The sequence below is a fragment of the Pelodiscus sinensis genome, chromosome 14 (assembly GCF_052426305.1).
Source record: "Pelodiscus sinensis isolate ZL-2025 chromosome 14, ASM5242630v1, whole genome shotgun sequence".
In the NCBI taxonomy this organism is placed as follows: domain Eukaryota; kingdom Metazoa; phylum Chordata; order Testudines; family Trionychidae; genus Pelodiscus; species Pelodiscus sinensis.
The window spans coordinates 26949153-26975932 of record NC_143065.1 but is presented as its reverse complement, the minus strand read 5'-3'; the positions used below and the strand labels follow the sequence as shown (position 1 = coordinate 26975932).

The window sequence follows — 26780 nt, the reverse complement described above, 5'->3', positions numbered from 1 at the left end:
ATGCGTGCTCAGTCATGTGTGCAGTGTTGACTTGTGCAAGTAGTCAACACAGCAGACTCCTAGAGAGCCCCCAAAGACCACAAATCAGATAAATATCAAAGGCGCCCAGCCAGGTTTATTGTTAAACAAAGTACAACAATAGTTGTCAGTAGACTCTACCAAACTATTACGCATACAAATCTTGTAACAAAGGCCCAGCTCAAACAGTGGGAAGTCCCATTTCCCCCTAGGTCAGACAAAGACTGCCCCTCTAAGACACCACTTTACATACAGATATAAACAAGTTTCACATCACTCCTGACATGTCACGTTACTACCCTTTGATGCTACTTAGTGCTTTTTTTGTTTAAAAAAAAAAAAAGTGACGGTACTCCGGGGGAAAAGTTGTTGAGCTCTGTCTGGAGGTGCTGGTACTGCATCTGTAGGTGCCGGTACTGCGTACCGGGCAGTACCATCACAAAAAAAGCACTGCCTACCATCATCCTGCACCTTGTTGTTCGACAAGAACATCTCTATCCATCATGCTGTCTTTTTAGACCCTTTCCTGAACCTGGATTCATAGCTGTGGAGAGTGTGGGTACCAAGGTCTTTTTTCACAAGCTGTTGGTACCATCCTTCTGGAATGCACTTTCAGCTTATGACTAGTACCAATTTCTGTTTTATAGTCCGTAACTAGTACCAATTACTATTCTATACCTGGACCTATTACCAATTAGTGTTTTGCACTCTCAGTCGTGTTCATGCCAAGTTCTGTGAGCAGGGGCCTGTCTCTTGCTCCCAGCTCAGCTTTGCCTTATATTAACCACGTTTTGTCCATTGTTAGCTAGGCCTCAGGCCTCAAACCAGGTCTGTGCTACATGGACTTTTGTTTCAGGCCCTCATCTTACTACACTAGGTAATTATTTAAAGTAACATGAATTGACCTATACTGTACATTTTATCTGCCGGCTAACCCCTGAGATCTGTATATTAAAGTTGTGCCCTGATTAAAACCCATTTCAAGTGTCTCCTGTCTTTTTTTTTTTTTTTTTTTTGAAGTATACCCAGATAACCAAGAATATAGCTAAGGACCTGAAGTGCTCAACCTCATTCTGAGGACCTTACTTTTGAGTTGAATTTGCAGCTTTGTGCCCAAAACTCCAGCACAGATAGCAGGAGTAAGAAGTTTTCCTAAAAAGAGTTCAAGTATGCAAGGAAGTAAATTGCCAAGGTACTGTAGTGAACAATTGAAAGTGAATAACTAGAGATCGGACACGCTTTCCCTTATGAAAGAGGAAGTGAATATGAAGTAGTGGGTAATGAAAGTAGGGAGTGAATATGAAGTATGTGAAATTTCATAAGTGGCCTGGCTAAGGATTTATTATAATCATGTTGTGTCACCAAGAAGTGGGGAGTCACCAGGCCCTGCACCCTGCTCCGCAGTCAGATGCGACTCTCAGCTAGCAGGTAGAACAGAAGGTTTATTAGTCAACAAGGGCACAGCATAGAACAGACTTGTAAGCACAGTAACCAGAAGCAGTCAGCACAATCCATCTTTAGGATAGGGGGACATACAGCCAATGGCCTGACTCTCTTCCTGCACCCCAGACCAGCTGAGAATAACACCCAGAAGCCTGGGCCCAAGCCCCTCCTCTGGCCTTTGTTCGGCTGACCAGGCAAAAGGTGATACCTGCTTGCACCTTTTCCCTGCTCAGGTTACAAAGGGCATTGGCCATTGTGTCCATGCTGAGGCTGAGGTAGCCTCCCTCAGTGAGAGTAATACCCAAAATTCCTATCACCATCTAGTTATTGGTGCAGTGCCCCGGGAAACTGAGGCACACACACACAGGGTTACTATAGGCCAGAACATGCTATATAACAGTGTTTTTTTAAACTTTTTAAGACCGAGGAACACCAAACAATATTTTTTTAATGGGGAACACTAAGGATTTTTTTGTTGAGCAAAAAATAAAAATAAAAAAGGGGTGGGGTCAGGGGAAAGTTATTGAACAAAGAAAAAGGCGGCCATTTTGAATTCTGTTGTTCTCCGCAGCACACCTCCGACTGCCTCGGAACACAGTTTAAGAAACAATGCTATATAACAAGGCAAATAAAATCTCAACTTCGTCACATACTGTCTTAGCAATCTCTTGTTTCCTTATGAAACGATATATGTATCTTATTTCTTTAAATATCTTATGTTTGGAAGAGGAAAAGGAAGACTGCAAGGGAATATAGCCCCCAAAAGATTCAGATTGTGCATCAGCCTGTGACTGGGTTTTCGTTGGTAGTTTAAATGCAGATTCAGACTATAACCAGCTAGGAAAAGGCACTAATATTAATGCACTTTATAAGCATCTTGCCCTGCAGAGCAGTGCAGTCTCCCTCTAGATCAGGCAGGGGCGCCATTTCAAATTTTGGGAGGAGCAGCTTAAACCATGATTCCATTCCAGCTACAGCCCTTGCCATGTGGCCCTACCTCCTGCTGTCACCACGCGGCCCCACCTCCTGCCACTGCTGCATGGCTGCAGCTTTGCCCCTAGCCACACGGTTTTAACTCCGGCTGCCACCCCAGCTCTGGCCTCTGCTCCAGCCACCACATGCCAATGCCACATGGCCCCATCTCCGACTGTGGCCCAAGCTTCTGCTGCTGCCACGTGGCCCCAGCTCCAGCCGCCACCTCACGGCCCCAGCTCCTGCTGCTGCCATGGGGTCCCAGCTCTGGGCCCAGCCACGCGGCCTTAATTCCGGACACTGCTCTAGTCCCCATCCCAGCCTGCCACCACAGCTCCGGCCTCTGCTCTGGCTGCCACGGTCTAGCCCCAGCTACACGGCCTCAACTCTGGCCCCAGCCACCTTGCTTTAGCTCCAGCCACTGCCACCCGGCCCCAGCTCCAGCCCCAGCTCTGGCCACCACCACACAGTCCCCACCCTAGACGCCACCATGCAGCTCCAGCCACGTAGTTTTAACTCTGGCCACCAACACAGGTCCTGCCACCGGAGGCAGGAGATAGTGTCTAGCAGGAAATTTGCGGGGGGGAAGGGCACTGCACTGCAGATCCTTTAGCCCACCCCAAATGGCACCCATGAGATCAGGATTCTCAAATTCCCAGCCCACAGGCCATCCCAAGCCAGATTAATTGCACAATCCAGCCTGCAAGTCCTGGCAGGCCAGAGGGAGAGGGAGGCTGTCCATTACTGTTCTCAACACCCCTCCCCTTTCCTTCATTGACCTCTCCTCTTCCCCATCACACCTTGTCCCCAGAGGATGTGTCTTCGGGGATCTCTAGGCGAGAGGGCTGGCAATGGGGTGGCAGCAGTGGTTGCCCCACCCCTCCACGCTGCCATGGCAGGAGCCATGGGGAAGCAGAGAGCACTGGGCAGGTGCACTTGCTCTGCTTTCCTGTGGCTCCTGCCATCACACGATATGGGGGGGACCAACCTCTGCTGCTGCCCCATGCCAGGCCCTCCAGTGATCCCAAAATCTCCAGGTATGGGGTGCCATAGTGGAGAGAGGGCAGGACGGTAGTGGGAAGAATTGGAGTTTGGGGGAGGGTAATGGCCTGAATCCCTCTCTGTGGCTTGTCAGGGCTCCCAAGCCAGATTGTGCAATTGCTCCAGCTGGGGATGGCCCACAGGCTGAGAGTTTGAGACCCCTGCTCTAGATTTTTTTATTATTATGTAGTGCAGGTTGAACCTCTCTAGTCTGGCACAGTCAGGACCTGACCGGTGCCAAATCAGACAATTTAACGTATCCTGGGCTGTCAATATTGTCTAAGGGTATCACCACGATGTCCACTGCTTATTTTCTTAGAAGAAATTCAGGGATAAGTTAGAGATAAATAATCTGCTTTCACACAGAACACTGAGAGCCAGGACTGGTGGCTGTAAACAAACTTTATGGGACTGCAGGAAACTTGGACACACTCATGATAAGTGGACATCTGGCAAACTTAAATCATGCCAGATCACAGATGTTGCTGACCAGAGAGTGCTGGACTACAGAGGTTCCATCTGTAGTAGTTAAACTGCAGCAGTGCCAAGCGTCTCCAGTTGGGATTGGTGCCCTGTTTTGCAAGGAGCTGTTAACACGAGAAGATGACATGAGATGCTCTTAACATGAGAACATAGTCCCTGGCTTTGAGTATTTTACAGTCTTAGCTATTGTAATGTTATCTATTCTTATTTTAATTTTAAACTCTTCCAGGAAGAAAACACAGTTATAGTTGAAAGTGCTGAGTAAATATACTTCATATTATCAGAATCAGGCCCACAGACTAACAAAACTTTTCATGCTGTCAGCTGACTAAAACTCTTAAGCATCTGCATAGTCAGTGAGACTCTTCCCATGCTTAAATTTCTGCATGTGCTTAAGTGCTTTGCTGGATCAGGCCCTAAGATTTTAGAAATTCCCCTAAAAGTTTGCCTTTTCAGAAATATTTGAACAATTCATCCATCATCTGTGTACCAGAATACTGGATAGAAACTATGGACGACACATTATCGGCTATATTTGTGACGCAAAATAGATTTGGGGAAGAGTGTGGTTTTGCACCAAATCCCTCACTATAGCTTTTCTTTGGAGCGATGATCAATGATGAGAGAGGTTATGCCAGGAGTTCTTACATTTTGACATTCTGGCAAGATTTTAAAGCTGAGCAGACAGAAAGGCACAGAAACCTCCTTAACAGGAAGTTATAAGCAGGGATAAAACCGGTTAATTGAGTGATGCTTACTGGTAACCAGTTAATCAGTGGTGGGGTGCTCCAGCCTGGCCAGGCCCTCCATAACACAGGCACCTACCTGCAATGCGATAGGCCCAGCTTGGGTGGAACAGCCCCCACTCAAGGCCAGCTCAGCCCCGCCTCACCAAATCAGCTACAGTGCGGTGGGCCCAGCTGGACTGGAGGAGCCCGCCACCCACAGGATCCTGGGTAACCAGTTAAACCTAACATTTCACTTGTTCACTGGTTACATGGAATTTTACATCCCTCGTTTGCCAATGACAGTGCTCTTGTTACACACATTCCATTGGAACTGAGCTTATCATTAAAAATTTAGGTAGCTAAAATTTATAGACTTCTCCCAATAATCTGAAAACAACAAAGGCAGTGTAGCAACCCACATCTTGGGAATGCATTACTCTGAGTATAGCAATCAGTAGTGATGAACCCTACGAGGCAACACATTTCACCTACCTGCGAGGAATGTTGTCAAAAACTGACTTATTGATTAAAACTTGTTACTTGAATTTTAAAAAAGCATGGTTTAAGTGTGCCAAATTGGAATGCGGTGTCTACAACTCCTTATTTTTATACTGTTTTAAATTAATGTAACTCCACTGACTTCTTTGATTTACTCCTGATTTATATAGTTTTGAAGGAGAATCAGATCCACTGATTTCTACTTTACAGTTGGAAAACATGGAAACAGTAGCACTGGCACATGTAAGCTCTGGGAAAAAAAATTAATCAACAGCACTTTTGAGTTATTATGCATATTAAGTGGAAAGATAAAATCATGAATAAAAAAATTCTGCAAAGATGTTGCACAAACAGCATTGAAGCAATCTTATAAAAGCACAGCTTTAACTGGACTAGACATGTCCCTTACATAAAGGACAAAAGGCTCCGAAAGAAAAAAAAATCTGGAAACTTTTTAACTGTGTAAAAGATCAAGGGATTGATACAAGCAGGAATACAAAAATGCCCTGGAAAAAAAAAAGGACCTCGCCCACTGCGACACAGATAGCAACATGTATGAAGTTGCAGTGGCAAATGAATCATTTTGGATCACAGGATTAAAATAATGTCTGGTGTAGAATGCTTGGAAGCAAAACAAATCAACAAAAAAGAGGATAAATGGCAATCCACGGAGAGTGTACAGGAGTTGCAGATGCAAGCAACAAAAATGAATTTGTATTCCTGGGCTACCTGTGGAAACTGAGGGGTCTTTTAGCAATCTACAATTCCAGAAACCCTCCTGCTTAATCTGTAGACTTCAGCATGAAAGACAACTGCTGCTGATGACAATTCCACATCTGGAACTAAGCACCAACACTGAGCATAACCCACTGTCAACTAAAATTCTCTGAGCTGTGCAGATTCTTCCTGACATCATCTGGTGCCTAAACAGTGATGTAAATTAAAAAGTGGGGTTCATTTATGTGCCATTTAGAAAATCAGTTAAAAATCCAGAGGGAAGCTGCTTTAAAATTTCTAAAAGGAAATTAGCAATAACATACGGGGTCTACAAAATCAACTCTCTAAAAGTTAAAAACACCTCAGTTCTCCCAAGGATTACTGTGTAAAAGAAATTGCCTGATTTTACATGTTGTCCTTTTCCCCAGCAGAATATATTCCATTTGTACAACTTGTTCCACATGAGTCTTACTTGCATATGAGACATGAAAGAAGGACATTAAGTTCACATCACTTCTGTGAACAGGTTGCCATGTCAACAAATAATACTTTATGTCTTAATTATTGATTGACTCATGTTCCTTTAGGACATAGCACAAGCAATAACAGCACACTGAGCAGCTTTGCTGGCTTAGATACTTATGCCACATAAGAGGTGTGGCACTCCTAACCTAAGCACAGCTGCACTTTATATTGAAGTCCCCCTAGAAGACTCTAATGTAGACATCTTGCACAGAGAATAAATTTCACTGTTGTTTGGATTAAATCTCCAGGTCTGATCCTTCCCTCACTCCAATGTAACTCCACTGACTTACTCCTGATCTACACCAATGTAAATGAATAATAAATCAGGCCCTCTCTTCTCTGGAGTGCCAACTATGGCAATCCATTGTGGTTTTGTCTGCTTTATAGTGGCCCCTATGTCAGCCATAGCAGTGCTAATTTGGGTAGTTCATCTGACATGTAACAAATCCCACCCTCACACACATGAGATTAGAAGCATTGTTCCCCAGCTTCAAAACATTGGCCTCTACTACTTGCATTAAAGTGAAACTCCTTTCCCTGCTCCTTGTATCAGATCACTGTTCTTTCTGTGATGCAGCCCTAGAGAATACCATCATATGTGTGCAAGTAGCAAAGCAGCAACTATCAACTATGTTGAATAAAGCCTTGTCAGATAGCTTGCACAGCTGACAGTATTCTGGGGGAAGACAGGCAGAAGAGCAGAGAAGGTGGCAACAATTCTAAACAAAATAGACTTGAATCAGATCTTACTAATACCATTGTAAATCAGGAATATCTGAAGTTTCCTGAATTATACTAGTGTAAGAAGAGAGCCAGCTCCAGTACCAGTTGCATAGGCAGGCAGGATTCTTGGATGGGATACTTAAGGGCAGAACAAAAGCAGGATTAGATCAAAGGCACTGTCCTTGATTTTCAAGTCACCTAAACTGTGTGCAGTAAAAGACACTTAGGCATGTAAAATGCATCCGAATCTAAAACATCCATTTGTGCATATAAACACATGATTTTTACATTTCATTTAAGTACCCACTTAGAAAACTGGATCCCTAATTTAGATTTCAAGCATAGTGTGCTAGGAGTTAGGCACAAGTGGGAAAGCTACATATTTGGAATATGTGTGCTGTCATGTTCACCTCTTGCATGGTTTTATAATGCAGACCCAAGCTGAAGACGTATTTGTTCCCATTCCTGCTTGCTTTGTTGTGCTGTTTGATAATATAATGGAACAAAATAAGTGATGTACAACTTGGTTCCTTTGTACAGGCATGATATTTAAGACAAGGCTTCAGGTTATAACTTAGTCATATATGATTCAAGCTAGATTTAATTACGAACGTTGTATCATTTTTGCAACATGATTAACCCAAAGAGTGCTAACTACATATTTTAATTAGGGACATGAAATGTTAACTAGTAAGCATCACGCTTAACAGGTGATGCTTACCGGTTCCGGTTAACCGGTAAGGACTGGAGCATCTCCCGGCCTGCCGGGCAGAGGGCTGCTCCAGCCCTGCAGGGCCCACTGCAGATAGGGACTGCTCCAGCATCCAAAGCAGCCTCTGTCTATGGTGGGCCAGGGCTGGAGCACCCACCACCGGCCTTTCCGTTAATTGGTTAACCAGTTATACAATACGTTTAACTGGTTAACCAATTAAATGGGATTTTATATCCTTAATTTGAATGTGCTCTCACAAGTTACTCAATGTACAGGTTGTACCTCCCTTAACTGGGACTCCCTGGTCCAGCAGCATCTGTGGTCTGGCATGGACGACGGATGTTCCTGGATCACAGAGCCCAGGAACAGGGAGGTCTGGCTGGCCCCAGGGGAGCTTCCTGCTCCAGAGGCTGCAGAGCTCTAATGTGGCAGTGGCTGTGGGGCTCCAAACCCAGCAGCAGCCAGGGTGCTCCAGCCCCATTATGGCCCCAGTGGCCGGGGAGCTCCAAGCCCAGCCCCAGCAGCAGCCTGGAAGCTCTGGCCCAGGCCACGGAGCTCTGGCCCCATCTCTTTGCCCTGGAGCTCTGGCTCCAGCCATGGAGCCAGGTGGCTGCTGACCTCTGTCCGGGTTGAACAGCTCTGACCATGGCACTCCAGCCCTGGCAGTAGCACAGCTGGCAGCACCTAGAGAGCCCCAGGGCAAGGGAGCTTGGGCAGAAGCAGGGGCAGGCTGGAGCTCTAGCCCAGGGGCAGCACAGGCCATGAGGGGAGGGACCTTCCCTGGTCTGGCAAGTCCTCTCATTCGGGACCAGTTAGGTCCCAAGGGTGCTGGACCAGCGAGGTCTAACCTCTATTCAAAAGACTTAACTGCAGCTGCATGTTGAGGTGACACTGCAAGATATTCTTTTACAATAAACTCCAAGTCTCTTTTCTGGTTAAAAAAGTTTCAAAATATCTGTGTGGAAATACATTTGACATCTGTTGAACTGGGGATATTTTCCTTTCAGTGTATGGCTTTGCCAGGGGTGCTGGAACAATTTTTATTGTGGGGATGCTGATGAAGAAAACCATATGTTTGGTGTTTGCTATTACTACTTCAATTCCAAAGGTGTGGCAGCACCCCCAGCGCCTCTAGTTTCAGCACCACTGGGCTGCTTTGCTCTTCCTCAGAATATTCTGTTGTTCCCTATAAAATGTCACCTGCAAACTATAATAGCTGTGATTCAGGGGGAGGATGGTTTTGTAACTAAGGCACTGGACTGAGATTCAGGAAGTCTGGGTTCAATTCCTCATTCTGATAACTTTGGACAAGACACTTAGGCTACGTCTACACTGCTTCCTTCTTGCACAAAAGCCTATGCAAATGAAGTGCAGATTAGCATATCACCACACTTCATTTGCATAATTAATTGGGAACCATTTTTGCGCAAGAGGTTTTTGCACAAAAAGGAGCCGTCTACACAGTGCCTTTTAGTGCAAAACTCCCCACTTGCGTAAGAGCCGTTCTTCCTGAAAAAATTAGGAAGAATGGCTCTTGTACAAGAGAAGGGTTTTGTGCAAAAACGGCTCCTAATTAATGATGCAAATGAAGTGTGGCAATATGCTAATCTGTGCTTCATTTGCATAGGCTTTTGCACAAGAAGGAAGCCGTATAGACGTAACTCTCTGCACTTCAGAAATTCCTATGTAAATGAAGGAAATAATACTTCCTTTCTCCTACTCTTGTTCTGTATTGTGTACTTAAGATGCTAATCCTTTCCGAGCATCTCTTAGGGTATTCTTACACCTGGAGCTAGGGGTAACTCCCAGCTCATACAGACACACTCCTGCTGGCTCTCATCTAGCTAGACCACTAAAAGTAGTAGTGTAGTGAGGGTACCATGATCAGTAGAAAATGTTGGCAAAGGCTAGGGGCACTGATTACAAACCTGCCTAAACTCATTGGTATATAGATGGCATGGTTAGCTTGTGCTGCTGCGGCCAGTGTTCCCTGAAGCTGTGCGCTTATGCGGCCACTCAGAAAAAATTCAGATGCTGCCCAGCTAAAAAACAGAGCATCCACAGCTAGGTTTTCTGTTTTTATTGGGGGTGCACATTTGCATGTCTCAGTGCACATAAAAAATTAATTCCACATGTGGATGGAAAAGATTAGAGGAAACATTGAACACAGCCCCAGTTACACTACAGTTTTTAGCACACTACATTGATAAGAGCTAGTGCAAGTATATCTGTGTAAGCTAGCAATCACATCCCTAATGAACACTGTAGGTGTAGCCTAAGTATGTGACTGTACAGTGCCTAGCATGGTGGGACCACCACAATCTCATTTGGCACTTCCAGGCACTATAAAGAAATAATCCTCATTCCATTTCAGTTTCAGTACTGAACCTCCACCTAGTTAATGTATTTAAATAAGTTAACTCAGCATAGATATATGGGGGAGGGCTCATAAGTTATATTTCTTCTATAATATAAAGCTTTTCATTTTTAGCTACTAATTGTTCTTGCCTTATAGCTACTTTTCAATTTAATGAGCCAAACATTCTCCTACACCTTGACCCTCTTCTCCTTAAACATTAATCTCCCATGTAAAACATTGTCAAATAGCTTCTGAAAAATCTAAGAATATACTGTCCCCTGTATACCCTCTCTTGGCAGTGTTATCTTCAAAGAATTCCAAAAGGGTAGTGAAGCGTGACTTTCTTTTCCTAAAGTATGTTGTCTATCCTTAATCAGGCTGAAAGTTGCCTTTACTGCATACTCCTCCTCTTAATCTGTTAAACTACTTTCTAATATCTTCCCTACAGCTGAAATTAAGCTAACTGGTCTGTAATTCCAGATGCTAAGCACTTTATTAAACAAGGCTTACAGTGAAAGAAAATAATGATACAGAAGAACATATAATTTGGGAAGGTTTCACAGTTATGCTGCCATTGCAGCTGTAGTAGGGGCAGAGAAGTACTGGCTTGCATAAAAAAAGATTCCGTATTTCAAAGTGACTCAGACTTTCTTGTCTGCTCTTACATTTTAGAATTATAGTGACCATTGGCCAACTTGCAGGAATCTCTCACAAATTAAGACCAGATTCTGCTAGACCCTTATGTGGATGGCCAGAAAAGTGGCCGTAAGAAGTTTTACTACACTTTTGCATAGCCTGTGATGGCAGAATTCCAGATTTTTCTCACCCTACTCCCATAGGCACATGGATCCCCAGTGGGGAAAGAAGGGAGACATATATACGTCCCCTGCACACTATCCAAGCCAGCCATGTGTGGAGCAGCTTGCTGTATTTCATAAATAGAAGAGTAGTGGGTGCACAGAGTTCATCCTGGCGCTCCCTCGGGGGAATGGCAGCTGGGCTCTGCCCACAATACAGGGCAATATCTACAAGACACAATCAAACTTTCAATAAGTTTTAGCTAACAACAGCAGCACTTTCCTTGTTTTCTACCACTTTCCTTATATCATGTATCTATGTTGTACATTATATGACCTGACAACCTATTATGTGAACACACATAAACCACCCGCCAACCTTTTAGTTAAAAAAAGAGAGTTTGAACACATAGATCCTGATTCTGCCACTACCACCACTCACATTCCAGGTGTCACAAGAAGAGGAACCACTCAGCTGGAGTAAGGGTGGCAGCGTTAAGCCTTTAGCGAGGCTGGCATGAATAATCAAAAACTGAGTTGAGGCTCATCAAAATCTTTCAAGTTTAAACCCATAATAAAGGTACAAGAAGACACAAGAAGAGCCAGAAGTGAAGCTGTACCACATCGTTTTCAAGGGTACAATTAGACTGGTTGTTCTTCTGTGGATGGACATGTGTGATACTTATTTGCTGGCAGCAGGGTGAACTAAAATACCAAAAGCAGAATACATGGTTATGTGTGAGTTAAATCACCATGATATTGGATAAATTGCTTTTAATGCCCAAATGCCATTTTCCTTTAAGCTATTTTTCATTCTAAGGAATTTATACACAGTGCTACGTCTACATTGGCAAGATTTTGTGCAAAAGAAGCTGCTTTTGCGCAAAAACTTGCTGCCTGTCTACACTGGCCACGAGTTCTTACACAAGAACACTGACGTTTTAATGTATGAAATCAGGGCTTCTTGTGCAAGAACTATGACATTCCCGCTCAGGAATAAGCCCTCTTGCGCAAGTGTTCTTGCGCAAGAGGCCAGTGTAGAGAGGCAGCCAAGACATTTTGTGCAAAAGCTGTCTAAACGGAAAAAAGCCCTAGTGGCTGCTTGGATGCTCCGTACCTGCAGGCAGCTCCCGGACTTCCTGGTAACCCGAGCCCCCTTAAAGGCAAACACAGCCTGCAGAGGCCACGAGGCAGAAGCCCTTCTGCTGCCTCTGCCAGAGCTCTGCCACGCGGCTCTGCTGCCTTCCCCAGCAGCCACCAGCCCAGGATGGCTGCTCCAGGGGGGGAACAGCCACCCGCACCCCCAGCGCAGGAGGCTCCAACAGGCAGGAAACAGAGAGCCCCATCCTGGTCCCCAGGGGAGCTCAAGGCCCTCCTGGACCTGTGGGCGGAAGAGGAGGCCCTGGGGCACCCGTCGCCGCAATGCGGATATCTTCCGCCACATGGCCCAGGCACTCTCACACCAGGGACATCCAGCCCAGACCCTCGAGCAGGTCCGGGCTAAGGTAAAAGAGCTGCGCCTGGGCTATGTCCAGGCCAGTGAGGGCCAGGGGGCAGGATCTGACAGCTGCCCCCATTACCAGCGGCTCCACCGCATCCAGGGCCAGGCAGCACCCCACGAACTGTCTGTACCCGTGGACACGAGCAGGCGCCCCTCCGTCACCAGGCCCAGGGAGGCGGGGGAGGAAGACGAGCCAGCCAGCAGGTAAGATGAGGAGGAGGATCAGGGCAGCAGCATGACCCTGCAGCTCGAGGTCATCTCTGGCAGCCCCAATGTCTCCCGTGCGCCCTTGGAGGCCGGGGAAGGATCCAGTGGTGAGTGTTGCATTTTGCACTCACAAGGGCGGGGGGGAGCAAGGTGCCCGGGGGGGACAGGAGGAGGAGGGAGCGTCACTTAGGCAGCGTGAGCTGCACGCTGTGTAGCATTAGCAGTATGCAGCACGTGCAGCCACGTGCAGCCTGGTGACCGAGTGGCACATGGCCGCGGCAGGCAGCTCCAGGGCACGCCTGGGGCCGTGCTGCTCACTCACGTCTGGACCAGGGGGGAAGGGTGGTTGCTGGCTGGAACCAGCCAGGGCACCAGGAGCTCAGGCCACAGCCCACAGCTCTGCAAGGGTGCAGCACACAGAACAGCACACTGTCCCATGCCTCGCTGTGAGGCACAGCTAGCTGCTGCTGGGAAAACCACGTCACAGCCCTGTGAGTGTGGCCCCCACTGAGTCCCTCGTCTGCTCCCGATGCCTTGGCGGGCCCCCCGAGGGAAGTCCCCACTGCGGCCACACATGTCCCTGGGCTACCGAACGTGAGGGCTAGCAGGAGGGGGAGGGGAGAAGCGCTGGGGCCGGCCCTAGGGCCACCCGAGTTTTGCTCCAAGGATGGTAGACTCCCCAGTCACTCTCCTGGTTCCGTCCAGGAGACATCCCACGTGATGGGGATCTGAGCGCCCACACCACATCTGCTATATGTGCTTCCAGGCACTGTGTGGGGATTCATCTTGCTCCCTGTCAAACATCACTGATTGGCCCAAAGCCTCAGAGCCTCCACCAGCAGGGAGTTCCACAGGTTAACACAACACACGTGCTCTCCCACCCCCCAAGGGGCCAGGACACAGACCGGTGGTTACAATACATGAAGGAGGACCCTACTCCAGGGGCGGTCCTGTATGCAAACATACAATATGGGGGGGAGGACAAAGGGGGAAGGAGAGAGGCCCAAGCCACACTACTGTGGTGTCACCTGGGCTCAGGGGTAGAGGGCATGGGGTGTAGGGATGGTGGCCAGGCTGCCTGACTGACCCATCCTTTCCTCTGTTCCATGCAGTGGGACCAAGCAGGAGCAGGGGACCCTCCAGCCCTGTGGCAGCACCCCCAGCCGCCCAAGCACCAAGCCGGCGGGTCCAGCAGCGGGACCACCTGCTTCGGTGGCATGTGCAGGCCGTCGAACGTGTGGAGACAGCCATCACCCGGCCGGTGGAGGCGGACCTGGAGTGGCACCAGCAGGCCTGGGGCCCCTTCCAGGCCCAGTGTGTCCGCATGGCAGATGCCATCACTGCCCTCACCGCGCATATTGGCCATGCCGTACATTACGGCATGGCATTGACCCATGCACCCACCATCCCTCCCATAGCAATGCCCATGCCCCCTCCTCCTCCTGCCCCTCCTGTTCCCACAATGCCCCCTCCTCCTCCTGCCCCTCCTGCCCAGCTTCCCACGCTGCCTGCCCCAACATGGCCTGACCCCCATGTCCAGGTCTGCCCCCGCAGAGGCATTCGCAGGGGCCACCCCTCCCAGCAGTAGCTCCCCCCTCCCAGTTGAGAGCCCCCTCCCTACTCCCAGTTTAGAGCCTCCTCCCCCCCCAGTTCAGAGCCTCTTCCTCCCTCCCATCTTACATCCCCCCCATCCATTGTAAATAAAAAGTTCTAAACATTGTGTTCCAAAAAAAACTGTGTTGTTGTTTATTGGGAGGTAAGGGGAGGGGAAGAGGGAAGGGTTGGGGATGGGAGGGAGATGTCAAGGGAGACAGAGGCAACCCTACTGTGGGGCCTGGGAGAACATCTCTGTCAGGGGCTCCTGGATGCGCACCCCATCATAGTGTGCCTGGCAGATGGCAGCTGTGTGGGGCCGTTGAAAGGCCTGGCCTTCGCCTGCCATCCATGCCGCGAGGAAGGCCTCCTCCTTCAGCTCCACGATGTTGTGGAGCACACAGTATGTGGCCACTACCTCGGGGACATTCAAACACCAAAACCGGGTTTTCAGACAGCCGAATGCACACTCGACCTGATTGCGGGCTCGGTTGAGGCGGTCGTTGAACTATGCCCGGTTGTGGTCTGTCCGCCCTGTGTAGGGCCGCATTAACCAGGGCAGCCGGGGGTAGGCCGCATTCTCCACAACACACGTGGGCATGCACACATCCCCGACAGTAAATTCCCGCTGGGGAAAGAAAGTATCCGCCTCCAGCTTGCCAAACAGGCTGGAGTTGTGTAGAATGCGGGTGTCGTATACCCTGCCGGACCAGCCCGCATAAATGTCCAGAAAGCGGCCACAGTGGTCCACAAAGGCCTGGAGTACGATGGAGAAATACCCCTTTCGGTTGATAAAATGGTCCGCTTGATGCTCCGGGGCACAGACGGGGATGTGGATTGCATCCAGGGCTCCCCCGCAGTTGGGGAACCCCAGGGCAGTGAAGCCAGCCACCGTAGCCTCCATGTTCCGCAGGCGGATGACTTGCTGGAGCAGGACATCGTTGATGGCATGGACGACCTGCAGAACACAGAAACACAGGGGAGAACATCACATAAGGCAGGGTGAGTGTGTGCTTCCTTGGGGGCTTCCCATCCCCCCTGTGATGCCCTCTGCCCTCACACTCACACACACCAGGGTCTCCCCCCTCCAGCAGGCCTGTGCAAGGGAGGGATGGCCCAAACCCCTTGGTGATGGGGCATTCCCCATCGCCCCAGCCTGGAGTCTTGCCTACCTCTGGGCATGGAGTGCAGCACCTTCTCCTCCCCCCCCCCCCCCAGGACTTACCTGCATGACAACGGCACCAACAGTCGATCTGCCCAACCCGAACTGGTGTGCCACCGATCGGTAGCTGTCTGGGGTGGCCAGCGTCCATATTGCGACGGCGACCCTCTTGTCCACGGGGATGGGTGCCTGCAGCCGGGCGGTGGTTCTCTGGAGCGCAGGGGCGAGCCAGGCACATAGCTCCAGAAATGTCTGCTTTCGCATCCGAAAGTTCCAGAGCCATTGCTGGTCAGCCATTGCAGTTCTCCCATTGCCCCAGGACCAGCCGGTCCCACCGGTCGGTACTGGTGTCCAGTCTCCACAAGGGCCTCTCTACGGTGGGGTGGGGATGCCACAGGGACACCACCGCCTCCCTGGTGAGGGAGTCCAGAGTGATCTGCGCCTTGAGGTCCTGGACGACGAGTGCAGCAGCCTGGAGCAGCAGCTGCAGGCACTCCAAAATGGCCGGAAGGGGCCAGAGCAGGCACAAGGCCATCCCTGGCTCCATGGCACAAAAAGAGAGCTGAGATCCAAAAATCAGCTAATGGCACTAAGGCACAAGGCTGTGGCAACCACAAGTAGAACTGCTACGGCTGTCAGTCCCTGCAAGAGGTCCTAATGCTCGCAGCAGGAGAGAAACAGCTGTCTGGGGAGATCCCTTTAAGCACGTGTCTCGAAGGCGCTCCAGCCCCCACCCCTGGAAAGGGCTGGTGCCCTTTTGCTCTCTCCAAAATGGTTCCAGGCTCCTGCTTTTGCACAAGAGCGTCCTGCCAATGTAGACGCTCTGTTGCGCAAAAGAGCATCGTTCTTATGTTGCGGGGCCTCGCTGGCTCTGGGTTCGGCCCCGGCCCTGCAACCACAACGTGGAAGGCAGAAGGTAGGGAACGGGCTTGTGCGGCGTCGGGGCGGGGGGAAGGGAAGGGGCTTGGGCTTAGGCGGAGGTGGGGGGCGAGGGTGGGGGAGAAGGAGCTTGGGCAGAGGCAGAGGGCTGGAGGGGGAGGGGTGGAAGGAGAAGGGGCTTGGGCGGAGGGAGGGGAAGGCACAAAGAGACAGGGGTGCAGGAGAGACAAATGCCAGGGGGCCAAGGGCAGGAGGGGAGGTGACAGTGGGAGAGGGGAAAGAGTGATGCTGGGAGGGGAGAGGAGAGGAGAGGGGAATGGCATTTGGGGGGCTGGGAGAAGGCTTGAAAGAAGGGGTGCTTTGTGAATATGTTGACTTGAGAGTGTAAAGATTTCATATTATCATATATGATTCCTGCTAACCCATCTCAGATATGAAAAACTAGGTTAATACCTGTTCATATCAGGAGTTGTTTAATTCAGTTCACCATTTGCAGTATCTCATTAGGATGTTTAGTAGAGAAGATGTTGTTGTTGTTGTTTTTTATTTATACTGTGGGCAAAGCATGGGCTCACAAGAATTCCTCCATTGTTTTACCATGAGTCTCAAAACATTTGGTGTTTTTTTAAAGGCCTGTGGAGTCAGTTGATTATGTAGGAATCTCAGCTTTCATTTAAAAAAAGGTCTCTATACTTCTGGGCCTTACAGCTAAGGAGGAAAGCTTTAAAACATGAACTCTAAATACTCAAACAAAAGGCCAATAAAAATCCAACATTGTTTTATTTTTAAAATATATTATGATTTGTAGACCATTCTCATAACTTTGTATAGGCGTTCCTTGTGATTTTTGTTTTGGCAATACTGCTCTTTGATTGGTGAATGTAGAGAGGTCTCTCCCTTCAGTTTCCCTTTCAACGTTCCTTTTTTGTCACAGGTGATCAGAGAATCATAGAGACAATGGAGAGTAGGGTGAGTCCATGACTATGGTTAATGACTGGTCAGAGTGACTAACTATTATTATCAGCCAGTGGTCTGAATGAGCTATCTACTGCCATCTGTTAATCAACTGTAGGAAAAGGCTTCAGGAGCAGACCTTATTTATATAGACAACTTACTTTGCCACAGAGATCAGTAGACACACTTGCTGTGTCAAGGTGATCAATGTTGGCTCTTTTAGATTGAAATTCACTTAAGACTTGGAGCTGGGAGAATGAAATCCATGTTGTTATCCATATTGTATGATTAAAAGACCTGAACTTAATATGACCTGGCTTAGGGTCTACCATAACTTGAACACTAAGCAGAGGATAGTGAGTCACATCTAACTGAGCATCACAAAAGATGGAAACAGGTTTTATTTCTGGTGGTGTGGAGTCTATTTGGGAGTCCTCAATTATATCTGACAATTTACATCCAGGCTGTGTCTAGACTGGCCAGTTTTTCCGGAAAATCAGCCGCTTTTCCGGAAAAACTTGCCAGCTGTCTACACTTGCTACTTGAATTTCCGCAAAAGCACTGACTTCCTACTGTAAGAAATCAGTGCTTTTTGCGGAAATACTATGCTGCTCCCGTTTGGGCAAAAGTCCCTTTTGTGCAAAACTTTTGTGCAAAAGGGCCAGTGTAGACAGCTGAGATTTGTTTTCCGCAAAAAAGCCACGATCGTGAAAATGGCGATCGGGGCTTTTTTGCAGAAAAGCGCGTCTAGATTGGCCACGGACGCTTTTCCGCAAAAAGTGCTTTTGCGGAAAAGTGTCCATGCCAATCTAGACGCTCTTTTTCAAAAATGCTTTTAACGGAAAACTTTTCCGTTAAAAGCATTTCCGGAAAATCATGCCAGTCTAGACGTAGCCCCAGTGTTTAAAGGCAGAGCTGACTAGAATCAATTGAGAATCCTTGTCTTGTCTCAGTGATCGCTTGAGCAAAATCATTCATAAAATCTTGTCTAGACTGATTTTGGACTCCACATGCAGGCAATGTGTTGAAGAGCAATGCAAAGGAGGCAATGGTGGTGAGGTACCATATTACCTAGTGAAATCATTGGTGCTGAAATCACTAAGGAATTTGACCACAGAACTGACACTTTCTTAACAAAGACTCAATTTTTGCTATTTAAAAAGTAAATCAATGTAACAGAAAACTGTAACGCCTTCTGGTAACATTTTAAAAATCAAACTTTAAACTTTATTGAAAAAATTGTATAGTTTGCTATTGAAAATATTTGACCTATGCTTAAGGCAATTGATTTAATTTTGTTTAAAATTTTGCATAATAAAGGATGGCACTTTTTTTTTGAAAATGTTCAACTACATTTTGATCCGATCTACTTCCGATGTGATATTTGTGTGTGGTTGTGGTTTATTGTGTGGTGCATTTTTTTTTTTTCTCAACAAAAAATCCTGGGTGGGAGGTCCCTGCCAAAGTGGTTCGAACCGGGCCCCGCACTTCCTAAAGCTGGCCCCGCATGGAGGCGTAGCAAGAGGCATCCTTGTAATTCCTTGAGTGCAGGGATTACAATGGTGCCTAGCTCATATGCAGGCTGCACAAGTGTGGGAAGGCTCAACCCCTCTATTCACACCTGTGCAAAGCAGAATCCCAGTCATGTTTTAAAGTGTAAACAAGTTTTCAGGACACACACATGCTCCCAAATCTTTCCTCTTTGTTCTACAACTCAGCACCCTAAACTCAAAATAAGATACACATTTGCGCTATGCAAATTCCATATCTTATTTTGAACTATTTTGAAATAGCTTATTTTGAAATTTGGTGTACCTACACAGCGCCAAATTTCAAAATAACATGCTATTTCGAACCATCCCTTAACCCTCGTGCAATGAGGTTTACCGGGATGGCGAAATAGCGTGCCCATTATTTTGAAAAACATTTTGAAATAACGGGTGGCTTGTGTAGATGCGGGGTAGCTATTTTGGGATACCTCCGGTATCTCGAAATAGTCATGCAGTGTAGACATACCCTCAGTAACCAGCACTCTAGGAAATGGAAAGTTGGAAAGAATGATGGGCAAAGGAGCATATTGAATCATTGCATTTTGATTTGGACTTTCTACTTGTGGAAGATTTCACACAGTTGGTCATGGTCTTGAACTTAAGCTCACTGCGCTGAGAAGTGTTCAGAAGATTGGCCGAGTAGCCTAGTGTTTTGACCTGCAAGCTTCAAGGAGGTACTGATTCAATTTCAAATGCTTTGACCAAATTCAGTAGGAACTGCACTAGGGATGTAATAGTATAGTTGATTAAATGATCACCAAAGTATATAGGTTAATACTATAGATTTCCCCTTATCAGTAAATTTTTTAGCAGTCTGGCCAGCAGCCCGGCTCACTCCTGGCTTGTGACAGATGTGGGACCTATATCCTGCTGCGTCTCTGCATTTAAAATGTATTAGGAGTCAGGCAGGCAGCCAGCCCAGCTCAGTCCTGGCTCACGCTGGGTCTGGGACCTACCCCCGCTTCAGCTCTGCATTTAAAGTGCATTAGAAGCTGGGTGAGCAGGCAGGCTCAGTTCCAGCTCACAAAATGCAGGACAATGTAGCACTTTAAAGACTAACAAGATGGTTTATTAGATGATGAGCTTTCGTGGGCCAGACCCAGCTCACACTGTGTCTTGTGAGGGGAGCTCGGTTTTAAATTGGCTCCCCTGGCAAACCAGCTCTCGCCTGATACACCGCGCTGATGGCAGGGGGCTCCTCCAGAGTGGGGCCACAGTGCACTGGCTGCCAGCCCTGCCCCTGGGGATTACAGAATAGTCGACTAACTGATAAGAATTCATGAGGTTGTTTGACTATTCAATTAACCAATATTTAACATCCCTAAACTGCACACTCCTATGCCAGGACTGAATTCAGCAGCTTCTCTAAGGCTCATTGATCTGCTAGTCTTTCAGCCCTTCACTTTCAATTCACCTTCTAAAAGAAAACAAATGTTTTAAATTCCTATTTACAAAACTGTAGCAATAATAAAATTCTTAAAACTTTTTCATTCATGTATTTATCCAATGTATCCAATGTATTTAATCCAGAATCATGGTTTATTTGTGTATGTATTTAGATTTTTTCAAATCATTTGTATGGCAACTTTTAAAAATACATAGGTACTACAATTTTTTACTTTATATACAGTAAAACTGAACTAATTACAAGTTTTCAATTTCCCTTGTAAATGCTTAAATGCACTATCTTTGTAAAAGACTAATTTTCTATATTTTCAAAGCAGAAGAAATGTTCATTCAGGTGTCCTATAATTAATATCACAAATGTCAATAAAAATTAAATCCTAACAAACATCTTTGTGGCAGTGTTAATTTCAAAATTCTTATTAAAGAAGATATTTTGAGTAATAATTCAGATTACGGTACTATATTACTATGAAGAGTTTACCAAAAAAGTTGCCCCTGTTGTTCAATCATTATTACAATACACAATATTATTTAAAATTTTGGAGTGTAGATATTATAGACACCTTGTTTCTTTTTTTTTTCTAAAATATATTCATTGTAGTAGCTCTGGGAGAAATATGCAACAAATACAAAATGCACAAACTGAAAAAGGGCTAATAGCTGAAGAAATTGCAGTGATATTTTTAAAGCAATAACCATATATTACTCTGAGCTTACCTGCTTTTATTTTACTGTTTAATTTAGTTAATTCATTATCTGAATATTAGTTTCTGTGTGACTGATTAATACTCTGATGTTGCAGATGCTTCCTCATGTGATTAACTGTACTTACTTGAATATTCCCATTGGAAAATCAATGGGACCACAGAATGAATAAAGTTACTCAGGTATAAATATTTGCAGTTTTGGACTTAGTAAAAGTACTTAATCATATTCATCAGCTGTTGTCTCTGTGATGTATAGTATACTTGTTCCATATAAATTAAAACCAATTTATGTTATAACTGTGTATTATTGAAATGGTAGATATGTGCCTGTACAATATCACCTCCCAGAAGAATACATCAGAATCTCTTGAGACTCTCTTCGCTCAAAAAAAACTTCACAAAAAGCCTCCAAAGTCTTTACCAATCTGACTTGGGGCAAAAATTCCTTCCTGATCCCACACAGAGCAATCAGACTCTGAGTGTGTCAGCAAGATCCACCAGCTGGACACCTGAATAAGAATTCATTATAGTAACTCAGAGTCCTCCCCAACTAGTGTCCCACCTCTAGCTGTTGGGAATACTTGTTACTAGCAATGACAGATGGTTCACAGAACAGAATTAGACTTTGTGTTTAATCTGTAAATTTCTAATCAGGACCAGAGGGCTCAGGGCCCAGTAATGACAAAGGTAGATCTGGACAACACAGGTAGAGCCCTGCAAATCCCCATATATCCACTTCATATCCACACATATCCGCATTTACAGATGTGGATATCCATAGCTCATTTTGGCTGATACCAATGCAGATGTGCATACATATTTTATATCTAGAACTCTGAAAATTTGCAGATATCCAGGGGTAACTGCATCTACAGATTTGGATATAGGTATCTGTGGATCATTTTTGCAGACGTGGCTACCAATTTTGTATCCAGGCTGGACTTTATCCATGCCTTGTAAAAAGGGCCCTGAGGAACTGATCCTGAGAGGTGCAGTCTCCATAATTAGGGAGAAGAGGGCAGAGAAAAGACTGTGCCAGCTACTAACCCAATAGAGGACAATGCTGAAGAATTCTGTGGGCTGCCTTGAGCCTGAAGATTCAATTGTAAAACCCTTCTGCAACAGCCCAGCTTTCCAAAAGCAGCTCCACTGTTGGGTGCCCCATCAGCCCGTCTTTGCCTTTCGGCCCACGGGGCTCAGCAGGTCCCTGTGTGAGAACACCCGAGGGCGAAGCTAACAGCTCGCAGAGAAGTTTAGTGGAAGGAGAGCTCCCGAGAGAGCGGGGCCGTTCAATAAAAAGTCGGTCTCCTTCCCCCTCCTCCCAGCTAGCCCCTTCCTCAGGCTCAATTCGGGTCCCTCCCTGCCCATGAGGGGCGCTTGCCCAGTCCTAGGCCAGCTGCCGCGTTCTCAGCGTGCGCCTGGCGCCTTTTGCTCCCTCGCCCCGGGAAGGCGGCAGCCCCCACGCAGCGCTCCCAGGTGCGGCTGGGCGGGTTCGCCCCGCGCAGGGGGACCTGGGGCAGGTGACAATCAGCGTGTCACCCGCTGCCCGGGCAGAGCCATTAAAAGCGGGGCCACTCGCGCACCTTCCCCGCCCCTCACGGGAGCTGCTGGACTCGGAGCCAAGCCCCCGGGGCCCGCGGAGGATGGAGGCTGTAAGTACTTTCCGGGCCGGGGCATGCAGGCGGCGGCGGGACCGGCTGGCGGAGGCCGCTAGGGCAGACACGTGGGCTGGGGTCCAGCCTTGCTGTTCGCAGAGACGGGCAGGGGGCGGTGTCAGGCCCCTCTGGCGTGCAGCCCAAAGCTGGCTGAGGACGGCTCCTAGCGGGGGAGGGGGCAGGAGGACTTTGCCAGGCGCTTCAGCCTGGGGTGGGCATGGAGCATGGCACAAGGGCCGGGGGGGCTGCAATGCCCCCTCGGAAGCCGCGCCCTACCCCAGCTGGTGCCTGATTGCAACGGGCAGGGGAGGCAGCAGCGCCCCGTGGGGCGAGGAAAGCGCTGTGTGGCCCGGTCCCAGCTGCCCCCCTCGGGGGAAATGCTGCCCAGCCGGGGAGCCCTCCGCGGGGACCTTGCTTGCAGCATGGGGCTGAAGCTAGGGCCTCGCCGGGAACTTTCCGCAGAGCGCCGCGGGGAAGCCTCGCCTCGACGGGTGTTGGTCCCACTCTCAGCTGCTCTCCGTGAGCGGCTGCAGAGCCCGGGGGAAATCTCAGGGAGCGGGTGGCGGGGAGGGGACAGCCCAGGGTGCGGTCACCGCGCTCAGCTGCTCCCCAGGGCGGAGGCGGCCCCAGCGGAGACGGAACAGTTCAGGCTGCAGCCCGACTGTGGCTTCTGCGGCTACCGTGCTCTCATTTGGCTGCGGGGTGTTTTTCAGCTTGACGTGTTGGCCGATAGGCAGAGGTGCTTTGAGCAAACGGGCTTCCTATGATACTGCAGTAGCTGGATGGATGGAAGAAAGAAATGAAAACTACTGGGGGGAAGGCGGGAAGGATGCATCATGCAGACTATAAAGGTCTCCTCTTGGAACGGTGTCTATGGGGTGGGCCGTCTCCTCCTATGGTACATAAGGGATGGGGAGGAATCTGTGAGGAAGATCTCTCTTGTGCTGCTGACCCTCTCAGGCGCCAGGGCCTCTCAGACCAACGTGACCACATTTGTGGTGACTTGCAAAGGTACTACACTTTATTTAGATCTTGGAATTGTGCTGTTTCCAAGAACCATCTGACACGAGGGTCTTGAGGAAGAGGGGACAGAATATTCTCCTAGTTCACAAAGACGGGTTTAAAAAATCTGAATGGTGCTTTAAAAATTCAACAATAATTGCTATCGATTTGCCAATAGTAATCCCCAGTGATCCTGTGCATCACGTTAGTGGTTGCCTGCTATTTCAGCTATATCCTCAGATTAGCTCCTTAAAAGTCATTGTCACAGCAAAGGTTTGTGTCTTATGAGTAAAGTGCTGTATTAAAACATTTCATCTCATCATGCTGGGAGTGTCCCCCACAATTACAGGGAGTCAGGCACCAGGATGAGCTCTCATTTGCTAACAGACTTTCTGATGATATTTATTACTTGGTGACTAGGACCTTTTCATGTAGGAAAGTCTAGAAACCAAAAATAAAGACCTCTGTAAAGTAAGTGGACATAGACTTTGAAATTGTGCTTTTTTGCTTTATGCCCTAGTATATTTTGTGCTTGAAACCTTGCCATAACTCTTCTTAAAGCCAAACCAGCAAGTGTTAGGCTTCAAAAAAAACTGAGAAGGTTATCTGCACCTATGTATATACAATACACCACCTAAACCTGTCCTCCTCAGCTCTTTTCTCTCCTGACCTGTATCCCCTTAAGTCTGCTGCTATCCTTTTTCCCAGCTGCTCATCTCTCTATTCAAGCAAGTCAAGATGCTTCCACTTTTTCCTTCACACTGTTTGGATACCAACAGGGGGAGTACTGAGAGCATAGGAGAGACAGTCTCTCTGTTCTGTACATAGAGCTAAACTTTTAGAGATACATGAAATTATGGGGGGGGGGGGGCGGGGTCAGATTTCATGACAGTAGACTCTGAGATGGAGAAAGTTAAAGCTCTATAACCAGTAAAACATAAATTGTCAGTATCACATGTCAGAACGTACAAAACAAATATCCTTAACTCAACAAAACATATCTGTTTTTACTATTATTTGGTAGTCCATTTGTAACCAGCCAAATTCAGTGTCTAAATCGCAGGATTTTGTCTCCGTTATCAGGGAGCCTTTTTCTTACTTTCTCATTTGTAAATTTTAGTTTTAATGGCTGGGAATATTTTGGTCTTCAGTTTGTGTGACAATGAAATCAACATTTACTGATCCACATTTAATCCTTCCAAGCCTATTTGCAGTCCAGGGATTTTACACATCTGTAGCACCTTCTTTCTAATAATGCTTGATAAATAGTGGTAAATTGACCTTTACAACACCCTTGTGATGTAAGGAAGTATTAGTTGTCTAATCCATAAAATAGGAGATAACAAGACACATCAGGTTGAGGGTCTGATTTGTTTTTCCCAGTTATTAAGCACTGGCAATTCCAATGGGTGTTCTGTGCTTTTGAACACTGTGCCCTTATGAGTGATTTGTGTAAGGCCACAAAGAAAGGCTGTGTCAGAGCCTTGAGCAGAACCCAGAATCTCCCGAAGACAAGTCCTGTGCCTTAGCCACAAGATACTCCTTGATAGCTAGTGCCTGGTCTTTGTAAAATTACATCTGTAATCATGTATCAGAGGAATAGCTGTGTTAGTCTGGATCTGCAAAAGCGAAAAGGAGTCCTGTGGCACCTTATAGACTAACAGATGTATTGGAGCATAAGCTTTCGTGGGCAAAGGCCCACTTCATCAGATGCATGCACAATGTTCAAAAGCACAGAACGTGCATGTATCTGACAAAATGGGTCTTTGCCCATGAAAGCTTATGCTCCAATACATCTGTTAGTCTATAAGGTGCCACAGGACTCTTCGTTGCATCTGTAATCATATTTTTCTCTCTGGAGCTCAAATCCCAGGAGTATATGTGACTGTCCTGCACAGAAGAAAACTCATGCAATTTCATACCTGCTCAGCTGAATCTACCCTTTTTATTTTGAATAATTTTATAGATGAATTTTACATCCTGGAGCACATAGCTGCAAAAAGAAAGTAACGAGATCACATAAATGTCTGTAAAGTGCATTAGCATAACTCATACTGCACAGCAGGAAGGAAAATACTTTTAAAGTTCAAGGAAATGCAACGGAGTCCAAACTTGTCAAGATTCAATCTCTGATTGTCCAACAAACAAAAATTTCAAACTGTTCTTTCTGTAAAAAAAAAAAAAAAAAAAAAAAAAGTTGGCAAGACTTTTTGCAGTCTTATTTTATGTAGTAGATTTATAGATGATATAAATAAAATACACATTATACATTATATTATAAAATGTTTTAAATGTCTCTGCAAACTGCTAGAGTCTGTATTTTAAATTCCAGTTAAAATTGAAACTAATATATACCTGTTTTATGTTTAATAATACAGTTTTATATGAATGTATTACAAAAATGGACTAGTCTTCTTGTGATGAAAATTATCCAGTGTCATGGCCTTCCACTCACGTTCATAGCACACTGTAACAAAAGCAAATGAAATTACATCTACATCCCGCAGAGGGAGGTTGATGGGAGAAAACTCCCGTTGACTTTCCTTACGCCTTGCAACAGCAAGGAGTACTGGTGCCGATGGGGGAGTGTTTAATTTAGTGGGTGTGTACTGGACCCACTAAATCAAACCCTGGAAGATCAATTGTCAGAGCGTCGATTCTCCGGTAAGTGTAGAAGTGGCCTAATTGGTTGTATCCGGATCTAAAAGGTTTTGTGACAGATGAGCAATGACAGTTCTTAGCTTTATTTTGTGTTACAGTGACCTTACTATATCTTAACATAGGCACACAACTTGGTTCTTAGTTGTTAACCATTGTGCAGTTTACATCTCAATCTTAGTTCTGCTTCTGTTTGAAATAATTCTGTAAAAAAAAAAATACTTGTAAATGGATTTACCTAGGGTTAATAGTATTTAATACATATTTCCACCCCAAGCCCATATTTCTTTGTGTTTATTTCTTTGTAGTCATAGGAAAACTCTGGTGGCTGGATATTGATCCATTTGAATGTTTCCCTGTGATGTGCCTTGTCTTGTTTCATGTAGAGTTTATCCTTAAATACTATTATGTCAGTATTTTTTTTTAAATACACACCAATGAATACATACATTTATAAATAAGTTTACACTTCAGGAACAGCTTGCTTAG

The 26780-nt window shown here is 46.7% G+C and overlaps 1 protein-coding gene across 1 annotated transcript in view; it reads left to right on the top strand.

The window, feature by feature from the left end:
* Positions 1-22385: 22385 nt before the first annotated feature.
* The window catches only part of BNC1 (basonuclin zinc finger protein 1), a 107030-nt gene continuing 102635 nt past the window's right edge, over positions 22386-26780 (top strand). The window contains exon 1 of the mRNA XM_006139248.5: positions 22386-22628. Coding sequence (XP_006139310.1) covers positions 22620-22628 — 9 coding nt within the window. The 5' untranslated portion in view covers positions 22386-22619. The remainder of the gene's footprint in view (positions 22629-26780) is intronic.